The 13,480-nt window shown below is 39.3% G+C and overlaps 1 protein-coding gene across 2 annotated transcripts in view; it reads right to left on the bottom strand.

The window, feature by feature from the left end:
• Positions 1-3,500: 3,500 nt before the first annotated feature.
• The window catches only part of ANKLE2 (ankyrin repeat and LEM domain containing 2), a 40,043-nt gene continuing 30,063 nt past the window's right edge, over positions 3,501-13,480 (bottom strand). For both annotated transcript variants that reach the window (XM_069090570.1, XM_069090632.1), the window contains exons 10-13: positions 11,916-12,109; positions 7,410-8,196; positions 6,465-6,596; positions 3,501-5,412 (exon numbers count right to left, since the gene is read on the bottom strand). In XM_069090570.1, coding sequence (XP_068946671.1) covers positions 5,211-5,412; positions 6,465-6,596; positions 7,410-8,196; positions 11,916-12,109 — 1,315 coding nt within the window. In that variant the 3' untranslated portion in view covers positions 3,501-5,210. The remainder of the gene's footprint in view (positions 5,413-6,464; positions 6,597-7,409; positions 8,197-11,915; positions 12,110-13,480) is intronic.

The following is a 13,480-nucleotide window of genomic DNA, read 5'->3' as shown; positions in this document are numbered from 1 at the left end:
CACTATTCCCATTTTACAGACAAAGGTGAAGTGATCTGCCCAGGGGTCACACAGCAAGCAGTGTCCAAAGCAAGGTTTGAGCCCAGGTCTTCCTGATTCTGCCCAGGGTTTTATCCACTGAGCCATGTAGATGAACCTGCCGAGGTCCAAACCAGTGAAGTGACCCTTCTCCAAGCACACAGACTAGGTTCTCTAACTCCAAATCCAGTGTTCCTCCTGTGTACCATGCTGCACCAAATACTTATCCTTAACAGCCTCACAAGTTCCCATGGCTCCCTGACTTCCCTTTTCCCTCGGGTAAGAGAATCTGGGTTAATGCCCTTGAAAATCTGGAGCAGACTGTGTCCTCAAGAAAGCCCAAGAGGAAGAAGTGGGGAAGGTCCAACTACCACGAGGACTTCTCTCAGAAGCAGCACAGCCATGAGGGAAACAGGCTTGTTGGTCTGTGCCCAGATGTATCCTCCAGACACAGCTTCTGCGATTCAGTTCAAAGCCAAGGAATCTTTATAGCAATATGCATTCTCATTCTTTAAAGTAAAACATGGAATGTAGTAGATCCCTACAGCATCTATTTTATGAACATTTATCCTAGTTATTTATTTAGAATAGTGCTTTTAAAGTAATTTGGTTGGTTCTAGATCTTAAACACAGAGGCTAGGAAAGTGTGCTGGTCACACTCACAAAACCACACTCTAAAAGGAATGGTTTGAGGGTTCCAACAGGATTTAAGGGCCTTCATGAGTATTACAGAAGGCATTAGTAAATGTACAGTCAGAAACTTCTATCATGTTACAGTGAAACCATCTGCTCCACAGGGTTCTTAGAAGGAAGCACTTTTGTAGGCCTTTGAATTTTACCTAAGTACAAGTCATCGTTACTAACTGGACTAGACTTCAGAGAGGAGACCCAAGCTAGGTTAGATATAGACTAGAGATCACACAATTACTAGTCTAACTGTCTGACCTTAGAGAGTAGGAAATTCAACAAGTACTAAGTACTTAACTCTGAAGAGAGGAAACTGAAGCCCAGAGGTTCAATGATTTGCTGGAGGTCACACAGTCAAATCCGGAATTTGAAGGGAAGACTTGCAAAGACAAATCTAGTTCCCTTTCCAAACACAACCTCTACCTGAATACATTTCTAGGCCATGTGTGATGAAAGACACTGACTGAAGAGCATAGAAGACTGGAAACAGACATAGCTATTGATAAGGCCCTGCTATGGGCAGATAAGTTTAATGTGAAATGAAAGTCCTGCTTTTCCTTGAAATTTTGTTTTAAACAGATGATGTGAAAGTGTTCCATTTCCTAAGGAATTTCAACTATGGTGCTGATCAGGCCTCTCTACTTAAAAATAACAGTGATTTTAAAAACAATTCATAAAAAGATCACGGGTGTTTGGTAACCCTTTCTGGGCCTTAAAGCTACTCATCTATGAAAGGAGGGCTGGATTAGAGGCTCTCTCTAATCTAATGTCCATTTTAGCAACAACTACCTGTGTTCCATTCCGGCATCCGTATCCTGCAGTCATTTCCAGCTCCAATATTCTGTGACAATGCCTGTGCCCCTGGTTTTATTCTAGCATTCTTTTCCTTTTAGAAGAAAATCATCTATTCTTGACTCTATTTGCACAAACACAGAACATGTAGCATTTGTTGTGTCACTGTTAAAAAAAAAATAAATCTTTTAAAAGCCTGATTGAAAAAAAAACATTAAGAAATATGGATTCAGTCTCACTTGAAAAATGATGGACCTTGACAGGAGTGTAATATTCCATAAACATTTGCCTTTTAGGGAATTACAAACCTGGTGTTAAAAGAAGAAAAATCAAGTCCTTCTCAAAGCTAAGACCTATCTAATCCTGAAACACTTCAAGGCTCAGTTCTACTTGAGATTAAGGCTTAGAATGGGGGTCTCTCTCACAGGGCTCCAAAAATAGAGCTTTTACAAGTTCACAGAATGTGAAGTTGAAAGGGCCCTTAAAGTTAAGCCATTCGAGTCAAAATTTAGGTTAATGGAAAGGCCATCAAGCTTTCACCTGAAGGAGTCAACAAGGCGTTCCCGTCCTTCTCTGGATCTCTACAAACACTAGCAAGTTCTGTCTTAAGCTGGGCCTCAATCTTCCCCTTAATTCCTAGTCTTGAGTTTTACCCTCTGGAGCCAAGCAAAATGCCAATCATCCTTCATGACAGCTTCTCAAACATTTGGAGTCTAGAAATCATGTCCTCTCAGAGTTTTGCTCCAAGCTAAACATCAGCTCCTTCAGCTGATCCTCATATGGTATGGTCTCTAGTCCCATCACCATCTCATTTGTCTTGGCCTTCCTCAGATGTAGTGCCTAGACTTAATATTTCAGGTACGATCTGACGAGGATAGAGTATTGTGGGACTATCAATCCCATGCTATCAACATTGGGCCTCTTAAAGCATTCTATTCTTACAGTGCCTTTTTTGTTATTCACTTGTCTACTCATTAGGATTGCAGTCTAAAAAAATCCATCACCCTGCTGATCAGTGATCAACCGTTTTGAAGGGGATTGTTTCCTGAGCAGTTACTGGTTCCAAGAAGTAGACATGAGGGAGCAAAGGTCATCCACAAGCTCCTATCACTTATCCATCCCACACCCTCCAATCACACTTTTGCAACAGCTGAACTACTTGATCATTTTTCAGTGAAAAAAGCAATGATGAAATTTCAGCATATCTCTTTCAGTTAGTAAAAAAGAAAAAAGCAACATTTCTGATGAAAATGTTCATTTCAGGGCAGCTAGTGAATAGAGCACCAGCCTGGTGCAAGAGGATCTGCATTCAAATCTGGCCTCAGACGCTTAACACTTAGCCGAATGACCTTGAGCAAATCACTTAATCCCAACTGCCCTGTCTTCCCCCTTGCAAAAAAAAAAAAATTGCTCAAAATTTTTTTTCTAGTTAAGTTTAATGCATCCCAATGTAGTTTTCATAGAGGACCTTTTCCTTTGTTAACTGGGGGCATCAGGACTGCCTACCTCAGCTCCATTTGCACATAAAAGTAACTTTCACAGTAAATGATTACATATTTCATAACCTCACAAAGACAAAAAATTTCATGATGAAATTCTTCCCTAACTCATTAACAAAATTTGTGGTAAGATGTTTTATAGCTGATACCAGAATCATCCTTTTCTGAGCTAGATTTAAACATTCTACAAAATAAAGTGACTAAAAATAGTAAATGAATCCATTAGCATTTTAATATCTTGAATGCTTTCCAAAACAGGGCTTAAAATATTAAGAAGGTACTCTGTCCAAAATTAAGAATATTATAAACTAAAAATAATTTATTTCATTAGGTGGTACAAAGCATTATGATATAAAATGTAGTCTAACTGAGGACACTAGATGAATCAATGTGCCAAACTTGGCTATGCAGCAAGCTTTTTTTTTAAACATCAGTAGAGAACATAGCATAAACATGTGAGACAAGAACATACTGAATCTAGGAAAAAATGTCTGAAAAACACTGTGACAAAAAAAAAAAAGACACTACTTTTTATTTCCATCTTTACGTATAAAACAAAAGTTAATACAAACACCTTTGTATACTGGCTAGTGTAACAGGGAGTCAGGGTGGAGAAATATCCCTCTTCTGTGAATGCAGTAACAGTATTTTGTTCCTATTTAGAATGATGCTGTGTTCTTAAGAGGACATAAGACTTCCACCTACTTACTGCCCAGATTATCCTGTACACAATGAATTTAATAACTGTAATAATCTTTACAATTTCAAAATCTACAGCTTGATTCTAAAACTCAGATCCTTCTCCAGTCATCATGCAGAAGTAACAGCCTCTCATGTATATTTCAATTAAAAACTCCTACAAAGGAAATAAACATCTTAAGTGCTCAAACTTAAGATGTCAGTTTGTACTTTTTAAAAAAGGTCAAAAAAATTATTTTTTGTTTGTTTTTTAACAAAAGGCACTATTAAGCTCACAAAAACATGACGAGCAATTCTGGAGGTCATGTGGCCTCCATTGTATTCAGAAGAGGGCCCAGCTTGCATGTGGGGCCTCGGTCAGTGACAGAACAGCAGTCCTCAGAGGTTATAAACCTCCATTAATGTCCTACAGCTTTTAAAACTGTAAAAGAGACTTCTACAAATACTTTTTACACTCACCTGCCATCTGAGTCAGGAGAAGCTGCCTGCTGAGGGAGAGGGCCCTCTCCTGGTCTCCCGTAATACGGCAGTGCACACTCTTCTGACAAACATGCCAGTGGGCCTCCTTCCTGAAGCTAAGGCCCAGGGGACATTTGCCACTGCAACCTTCTGAGGCAGCTTCCGAACCAAGGAACTGGTCTGGGCATTTTTTTAAGCCCAAAGAAGGGGTCACACTAACCTGGACTGGTAAGAAGAACCGTAAGTTATTGCTAGTGTTCTGGTGTGGCCACTTCCATGAGTTCTCACAGGTAAAAAGCCCAGTTTTTTCCTTCAACTTTTTTAATGCTCCCAGTGAACCAAAATTATCAGCATCTTAGACACTGGTGTTTACAAGAAAGAAAGAATTATAAGAGGTTTTTGTTCAGCACCCTCAACACAATTTTCTTTAAGCCTATTTGAAGTGATGATAGCTAGCCAGAAGTGTTTCTCTCCATTATGTAATAAAAATTTAAAGTCAAAAGTTACCAAACTTCCTTTTTTATGAACAAAATAAAGTAAAAACCTAACAAAAAGTGAACTGATGCAAGTTGAGGAGTTAGAGGATGGCTAATTCTAACCCAAGTGCACTGACTCCCTGCCATTCAGAGTCATCTGCTTAGAGACTTGGCTGGTCTTTGTCAAGGTGATCACGCATCTCATAAACACCTAAAACTGTCCACAGGATTATTGTATTATTCTATTATAAAGATCCTCATTTTTAATAAGAATCATTAATTAAGACAGTCTGAATTTGTCACTGCTTTACCAGAAAGGATTATTTAAAAATTTTTCTCTGAATGAACATTTTGCTAACTTTCATAAATCAACAGTAATCTAACTGGGATAATAAACAATATATATTTGCATTTTTTAAAAATGTGTACATACATTTGTCCTCTTCAAACGAGGATAAATAAATAATCAGAATACATTCTTTTGTGTTATTTCAACAAAACTTTCTTCCATGTGCCTCATTTTTAAACAAAAACAATAAAAGAAAAATTAAATGGGGTTCCCAGAAGAAAGACTCATCTTCTACAGGGCAGGTGGCTCTGGAGGGTGACCTGACTTTAATGCCAGGTTTGCATAAGCTGGGCTGTACCGTCCAGGGCTCCCCAAACTAGGTGAACATGAAGAATTGCCATATTTTCCAGGGCTGGAACACATAGAACTTTGAGGTGAACCCAAAGTTGAACACTGGGATCTGAGTTTTCCTTTCAGTGCAGGGCTTGGCCAGCTGGGGGAAAACAAAAAAGTAAAGAAATGTTATTACATTTTGTAATTTGTAGTGAATGGAAACATTTGTAGATTTGGGGATCTACAACACAGAAATGACCAGGAGACAGATCAACAAGCAGAAGAGAAATGAAGCCTACCAAGCACCAACAATGCTAGTCCTCAGCAGTCTGTGAGTTCTGTGTCCATGTGCAAGACTAAAGATGCTAAATGCTTTCATAACAGAAAAGGTGCTTGTGGCATTTAGCGTGAATTAGGATGGGTTGCTGTCTCTGAGAATTAATCACAGGGCACCGCACTTTCCCCAGAGCGGCCTGTCCCTAGGGAATGCCTCCTTGGCATTCATGACCACATTTTTTCTGCAAGACAGTGGATCAGACTGAGAGCCAGAACCAGGAGAGACCACAGACAGAGACCATCTCCAGCCAATACCCTCATTTTATCCACAAGGAAACTCAGGCTTCAAGGAGATTAAGTGACCTGTCCATGGTCACACAGGTAGTGTCAATAAATGAGCTCTGAACCCAGGCCTTAGGCTCAAGACACAGTGTTCTTTTAAATGCATCTCACTATTCATCCCTACTCACCAAACCCCATCAACTGCCCCCCCAATGCAAAACGATTCACTCAATGTTGCAAAGGTAAGATTACAGAACCACCACCTTTTTATAATATTAGGATAAGACTTGGGACTGGTCCTGTGATTTCACTGGGATGGAATGAGCCCAGGCAAGGAATCTTCCTCTCCAATGCAGGCTGGCACTGTCTCTTTCAACTGTAGTTTTAGACCATGGAAATGAGTTATCAGGGTTACAGAACTAGCCCACATCAAAGTGGGTTTACACACAAGTATTCCTGGCTCCAAAACTTGTGCTCACTGTCTACTACACTGTGCTGTCTCCTCTATATAAATACTGAATACTATTTCAAACACTGCAATTATAAATTAGATCTTCCATATCCACTTGTCAATTTTATGCAAAGCTCATTATTCAAAGCAGGCAGCTACAAAGAATTACAATCCCAATTCTTACATTAAATTTATGCCAATACCTTTGTCTTTCCAATGCAGAAAAGGACTGAACAGTATTCTTCCATTTGCTGATAGCAGGGTATTTCTGAGGGTCAATGTCAACATGCTCTATAGCTGCTAAAACATCCCAGTCCAGTTTGGTTGGCTCTTCCCTAGGATACAAAATAAACAGAATGGAAAAAACAATAAAAAACATTCCCTAAAATCTCTCATTTTTTTCTAACTAGATTAACTACATTTTTTATTAGGCATTCTTTATTTAAGAATTGGTATGCATGAAGACTGTCTACCTGCCAAAAGCCTCTTCTCATGAGGACGAAGCAATGACATGTTCATAAGATAAAGGAAACATCTGACAAGGGATCACAGCCAAAGTCACTGGAAGCCAATGTAGGAAGTAGCAACAAGGCTAATTTGACCCCAATGAAAGATGACCAAACTGGTCAAGAGTGTTGGCAAGTGGATGTTTTCCTTCAAAAGTCACATGTTGATCTATCAGGGGTTGCAGTCTGGCCATACTCCATGCTATTCTTGCTTGAATATGACCCCTAAATGCAATTTTATATGAAGCCCAGACATTTTACAAAAGTGCAAGCTCACTGGATAATTAAGATAAACTTAAAACTTTCTCATTTCCCTTCACAAGCAAAATTCTTATTAAAGACTTAAAAATTACAGCTGTGCTTCCTTCACTACCATATATACCCTTACCTCAAGAGGAAGAGAGATATGTTCATTAAAACCGCCCAACCAAAAGTTTCCCTGATAGAAAAGACATCTTATAATGATCTCCCAATATAAAAAAATGAATAGTTCTTAAAGTAATCCAGTAGAAAATAAATTTATTACAAATATAAGTAAAAAAAAAACCCGAGCTTATAAAAGGCTGTACTGTAAATTGCCAGAAAGGGCTTTGGCAAAGGTGTGTATGTACACTGCATGTGCTGAGCAGTTAAAATTCATACCCATGAAGAAAGAATTTCTTGGCTCTTCCATTTGGAGGTGGAGTCTTGGAAAACAGCTGTAGAGAAGGAGATTCTGGAGATAAGAGAGAAGAGTCAGGCTGCAAGTGAGTCTGCCCACACCGCTGTGCTCCTTCATCCGGAGCACTGGGATCCAAAAACAGTCTATCGATCTGAGGCGACATTCCTTTTCCTGTCCTTATTTTGCCATTCCCAGACTTGCCTACCACAGTAGCATCTTCTTCTAACAAGTAGTAGTTTTCCTTTATTTTATTTGCACCGATCTTATCTCCCTGGTCTCTAGAAATTTTGACTTGATTTATTCCTGAAGTCAGAATTCTCTCATCGTCAGTTTTTGCCATAAGTTGGTTTGTTTTCTTGAAAAACCTATTTCCTTGGTCTCGCAATGTTAGTTTGTCAAATTCTGTCATTAAACTGGAGACAGGTGAAAGAAAGCATGCCTCCCCACTTGGTGACTTCTGCTTTTCCCTGCTGATAATCCTGTCTTTAGTTATGGGGCTACACAATCCATTTCTGTTGGAAGAAGCCCCTTTCTCATAGTGTCTGCCACGGAGCTGGGACGTGTCTATTACTTTTGCTGCGTGTTCCATGGAGAGAATGTCACATGTTGAGTCTCCAAAAGCACCGATGGTAGGCTCTTGGGAAACAAGTGGCTGGCAGTTATTCCGTGCTGCATTTTGTCTGTTTTTAATTTCTTCTAAGCTCATGTCATCTTCTTCATCTAGAAATGCTCCCACAGAGATGGAATTGCTGCATTTTTTACTCCTGCCTGTATAAAGTAAAGGGGGTCACTTTAAACATATGAATAACAGATATCCACTAGATTGTGCACCATAATTTCCATTAATCTAGTCTTTGTATATGAACTGGGCGATAATTTTAATTTCTGCCACTTTTTTCCTAAATACACATTCTGGCTATGTAGAATGCCACATGATCAAAATAAAAACAGCACTTTTGGATAAAAGGCAATCAACACAAATTAAGTCTATGGTTGGCACATATGGTCATTCAAAGGCACTTTGCTAGAAATATGACAGCAAGCACGATGTCAGACTGTATGAAATATCACATTGTGAACCTTAGGTATTTCAAAGCAGTCAGTCAGCAGTAATAAAAATTCTACCAGATTACATCAAAATTCCAATGTCTCAACTTTCAGGTCATTTCTCCAAAATTTTCATGTATGTAAAATGTGTGCATATGTGATGGAGGAAGGGTTGAGGGGAAATTCCTATTTGGGTTTGTCCATTATATTTTTTACAATTCTCTATCAGAATTTTTTAAAAAAGTCTTCAGAGCATGGATATGAGCCAATTTCTAAATACTTAATAGTTTTCAAATTTGTAACTATGACTTTTAAAAGGCTGCTTTTGGGATTTTTTTTTATTGCTCTTTCATGTCATGCTCTGTCATTACTTTAGTTGGTTTGATTTTTTAAACACAGACATCCTGTTACAACATTAAATAGAATTTTATTATAATGAATCTATGACCAGAAATCCCAATCCCAGGATGCTGACTTTCTAAAGTGGGAAATCAACCAGCAGGTGAAAAACAGTCATCAGATAACAGGTGGAAAAGCTTTTTAGCCCTGAATATACAAGAAAAGGAAAAAAGGAAGAGGGAGAAGGAAGGAGGCTGGTATGAAGGAGAGGTGCACATTACCAGGGGAGGGGAGAGCAGAACACTACAAACACTTGTCTCAGTAACAGAGGCAACCTATTCCTGCAGGAAAGGAAGGAAATGAGATGTTGTGATAGTAATGGAACATAAAGATCCCCCTGTATTGGCTTGGTTTTCAAATTGATTGTGTTAAAACCCAGAGCTTGTTAATCCCACCTGTGGGATGGACTTGTTGATGTGAAAAGAGAGTCCTGAACTGGGAGGAGCTGGTGACGTAGATTTGGAGAGACAAGAGAGAGGCAGAAGAACTTTTTGGAAGCAGCACCTCGTGGAGGCAGAGAGAGACTGAGAGAATTGCTGGGGGCCACTTTGAATTGCCCTGGACTTTTGAGACCTGCTCCCTGAGCTGCCAAAGACTGAGGAGACATGGCTGTTTTGCTGGTACTTTGTCTGTCTGTTTTGATGTTGTTTTGCCAGATTTGTCCACTGGTGAAAGACAGTCCTTTTGTTGAAGAAGTTCTGGAACGTGGCTGTTGGCTAAGAGCTCCTGAGACTGTCCTGCAGAGAGTGAATATTGTCCACTGGTGAAGGACAGTGCTGTTGTTGCAGGGGTCTGGGAACCTTTCTGTTGGTTCAGAAGCCCTGAAGAAGGATTTTCTTGTTGTATGTTTACAGAAATCCTGGGAGAGGGTTTTGCTAATGTTTTCAGGGGTTCTAAGACTGTTCTACAGACAGAGGATGAATTAATGAAGGGACTGGCAACATATCTTGTGGCCTTGCTAAGCCTTGTCTCCCCAGGGACTAAGATTGCTGAGAACTTGCCTCTTGTCAAGATGAAGAAAAGACCTCCATTTGGCTATTAAGTGCTGTGCTTAAACTTGATGTAACTCTGGGGTAGATTCAATTGTGATCCAGGGGTGGGGGACTTTGGACCTTTTTGTGTTCTATGGTTGAACAAATGAATGTACTTTACTTAGATTGGAAACTAATCTCCATTTGAGAAGAGGGGCTTTGTGGTGGACTAAATGAAGGTACAGCCTAGGAGTGGAGTAGTATTTAGAACAGGGACTTTGTAATTGATTGAATGAATGGAAAGTCCTGGGGTGGGGTAGTACTAGGAGATTATTTAATCACCCTTAGTAAATGCTGCATTTTGAATGATGTCATGTTTTAATCTTCTCTGTTCTTGGTTGGTCACTGAATAAAATGGAGAGCACCCATGCTGGTATTCTGAACCTTGGGAAGTTGCCTTTCCTTGGCATTATATTACAGATGTCTTAATGCAAATACCTTCATTCATACCCCTTCTTCCTCTAGGTTTCTGGTTGTGATCTAATTTAGATTGATAGATATTTGGCATATCTGGAGTGAGGGAAGTATGAAAGGGAAATTAGGAAATTAGACAGTGTAGGGTCTGAACACAGACAATAAACATATCAGGCAGTATGCATAAATATGAGATTTGGCAAATGCTTAGAAGGGACATAGAATCAACCTTTATGGAAACATTTAAGTTGTCAAATCCATCCATCTTCCTAGAAGGCTGCCTCTTTTCTATAATATTCCAGATGAGGGGTCATAATTATTGTCTTCAAATAGCTGAAGGGCATCATACAGATGTCTTACTGGGCATGTCTCCAGAGGACAGAAAGAACAAAGACTACCAGGTAAAAGTTACAGAGGGAAATTCTGGCTCTCTATGGGGTTTTCCTCATGAGATAGAGTGGAATGGTCACAGGAAATGTTCAAGAAGAGACTATGATAGTCAGGAATATTACAGAAGGGACTCTTGCATAAAGTAGAAGGAGGCACTAAGTGACTTCTGCTAGGTTCCTATGAATTGCTGAATAAGGGAGTTACACCCACCTCATTACTACGGTTTTAACTTCTATAACAAATTAAACCTGGGCACAAAGAACAGAGCCTGAACATGAGCAAAAGGACAAGCTAGCAAACATGCAAAAACACAAAATATTTAATAAAAAAATATAAGAAAAACATAGTAAAAATTATCTGCAAAGCATATACTATAGATGCTGACCCTGTCAGGACCTATGGGTTAGAGTCTACTGCTAGTTGTGACCAGTTGTAATGCGAATGTAAATTTTAAAGATCTTCCCTGCCCCTAGGCTAAAGTGCACCTGAAGCCTGGGGTGGGAGGCTTGTTTTTCAGTAGATACTTTTTGATTGGCCAGTGGGTCCAAAAGGTTGTTACATTCTCTGAGCCAGGAGAAGGCTATATAAGCCCTGATGTGAGGCTTTGTTTTGGGGGCTCACTTTGAGAAGTGTTCTGTGATTTGATCTGTATTCTGGGAAGCCTTGTCCAGCCTCCCCCCCCCCTTGAAAAACCCAGATGTGGAAACCCAGATGTTGACTGGGTATGGATGTAATGGTTGGACAGTTTGGAAATCTGTCTACTTGATCTGTTTCTGTCTTGATAATTCTGCCTGTATACTTTGAAGTTCGGGGTGCTGACCTTTTCTCCTGAACAAGGTAAATGATATATGTCTGACTGATTAAAGTAAGCTTGTTAACCCATTTTGAGTTGCTTTCCTTTAACAAAGCAGATCCAAGAACCTGTATGGGCAGCCACCCTGAGCACACTTGGGGTGGTTGCTGCTACACCAGTGCATGTCATGCATAAAGATTCATACCTCATTTTAACCACAATCTTGATTCTATCATATATAAAGGTACATCAGAGCTACGTATGAACTAAATTTGGACCTTTCAGTGGCAGAGGTAAAAGAAAGTCAAAAATGATTAGTAGAGATAGAAATTACAGCTATCATACTTGGTAGTTTGAGATCTGGATAGCATTTTTTTTTAGTGGTGCCCAAATCATAAACATCTGTTCCTTACCAGAAGTATTATAAGTTTTAGGTCTGTTACAGGTCTCATTTTCTCCTGTTTCTTGGTGGACTTTTTTACTCATTTCAAGTTGACCAAGGTATTCTTCTAGTTTTCGCAGGCCCTCCTGGGAAGACAGATCAACAAAAGAATCCAAAAATTCCCAGTACTCAGCCCATGGAAATCCCAGCTCATGGGCTAACTCCCTGTAATAAATAAAAACAAAACACACATAGAAAAGGCTTTTAAAAAATTAATATGAGAGGCATACACTTACTGAAAAAGTAACCTCAATTCTATCCAATGAAGATAAATAGCAAAACAATTTTTCAAGGCCTGGTAATAATTTTATTTTATTCTTAACTTAATTTTATTCATACTTTACATTTATAAAATCTCTTTCCATCCTAGTCTAGCAGAGGAACAACACAAGATGAACAAGTAAAGAATTTCATAAACCAGTGGAGAAAAATCCTGAACAAAATAATCAAAGGAAAAGGTTTTTTAGTTAAAAAGATTAAATAGTGAAAAATCTTAAATAAAGGAATCCCCCCCCCCACCCCATGTGACCTTGGGCAAGTCACTTAACCTCAAATGCCCTACCATCCCCCCTCCAAAAAGCATAAAAAAATAAGATTTTCATTCCATTACAAGTTGGGAAAATTAAAATCTGAGCCTCCTTTGAGCATTTTTCATACCTACAAGTAAATAAAAACTTGTCATATCACTCTAAATCATTCATTTATCTCTGATCTCTCAGAAAATATGCCTCACAAACTTTTGCTTAATAAGACCGTGAATCCAATCCAATAATCAAACTCCATTGCTGCTCTTGTTCCTGATAATGCACCTCCTCAGGGGGACTGAATTTTTAAAAGGGCAGGAGTTAAAACTTTGTTATTCTTTACTTTCAAAGAAATCAACAAGTTCCAAATATTTGTATTCCATATATATATGAGGAACCTACTGAATGAAAAACATTGTAAGAAGTCATTATCTTGCCCCAGAATGCCACTCAGATGACTCAATAGTCATCAACTCCCTGAGGGGAGGCTTGGGCTCCAGAAGGCCCTGACAGTTGAGAGCAAGTCTAGAACATTCAACTAAGTTGAAAAGACTTCTGGTATGGTCCTAACAACTGTCTGCTGTCTGAGGATTAGCCCAGCTGAGGACACAAAGGTTCACTGTGAGAAAACTGCTCACCCAAGGATTAACTTTTGTCTAAGAGCCCCACTGGTCAGTCCTGTGAGGTCTCTCAACTATACCCCAGAGAAGGGGACACAGTAGCAGAAGAGAGGAAAAAGAGTCAATTGAACATGGTTTTAACCATCAACAAGTATTAATTTGACACTAGTACTCAAGGTGAAGTCTCTGTCCGATGAATAATGAAGTGACACAATACTGGGAGAATTAAAAAGATACACATCGGCACTGATGCAATCACATGTGTGAAGAGCTTGCCAGTACGATCAGGCACTGTCCGTGCTAAGTTCTGAGGGTACAAAGAAAGGTAAAAACACGGTCCTGCCCTCAAGGAGCTCCCAAGTGAATGGAGTGGACAACAGGTGAATAGCCAG

Source organism: Petaurus breviceps, unplaced genomic scaffold, assembly GCF_028583685.1.
Source record: "Petaurus breviceps papuanus isolate PSGF00001 unplaced genomic scaffold, PetGlider_PUasm1.0 103, whole genome shotgun sequence".
Classification (NCBI taxonomy): domain Eukaryota; kingdom Metazoa; phylum Chordata; class Mammalia; order Diprotodontia; family Petauridae; genus Petaurus; species Petaurus breviceps.
This window is presented reverse-complemented; position numbering and strand designations above follow the sequence as displayed.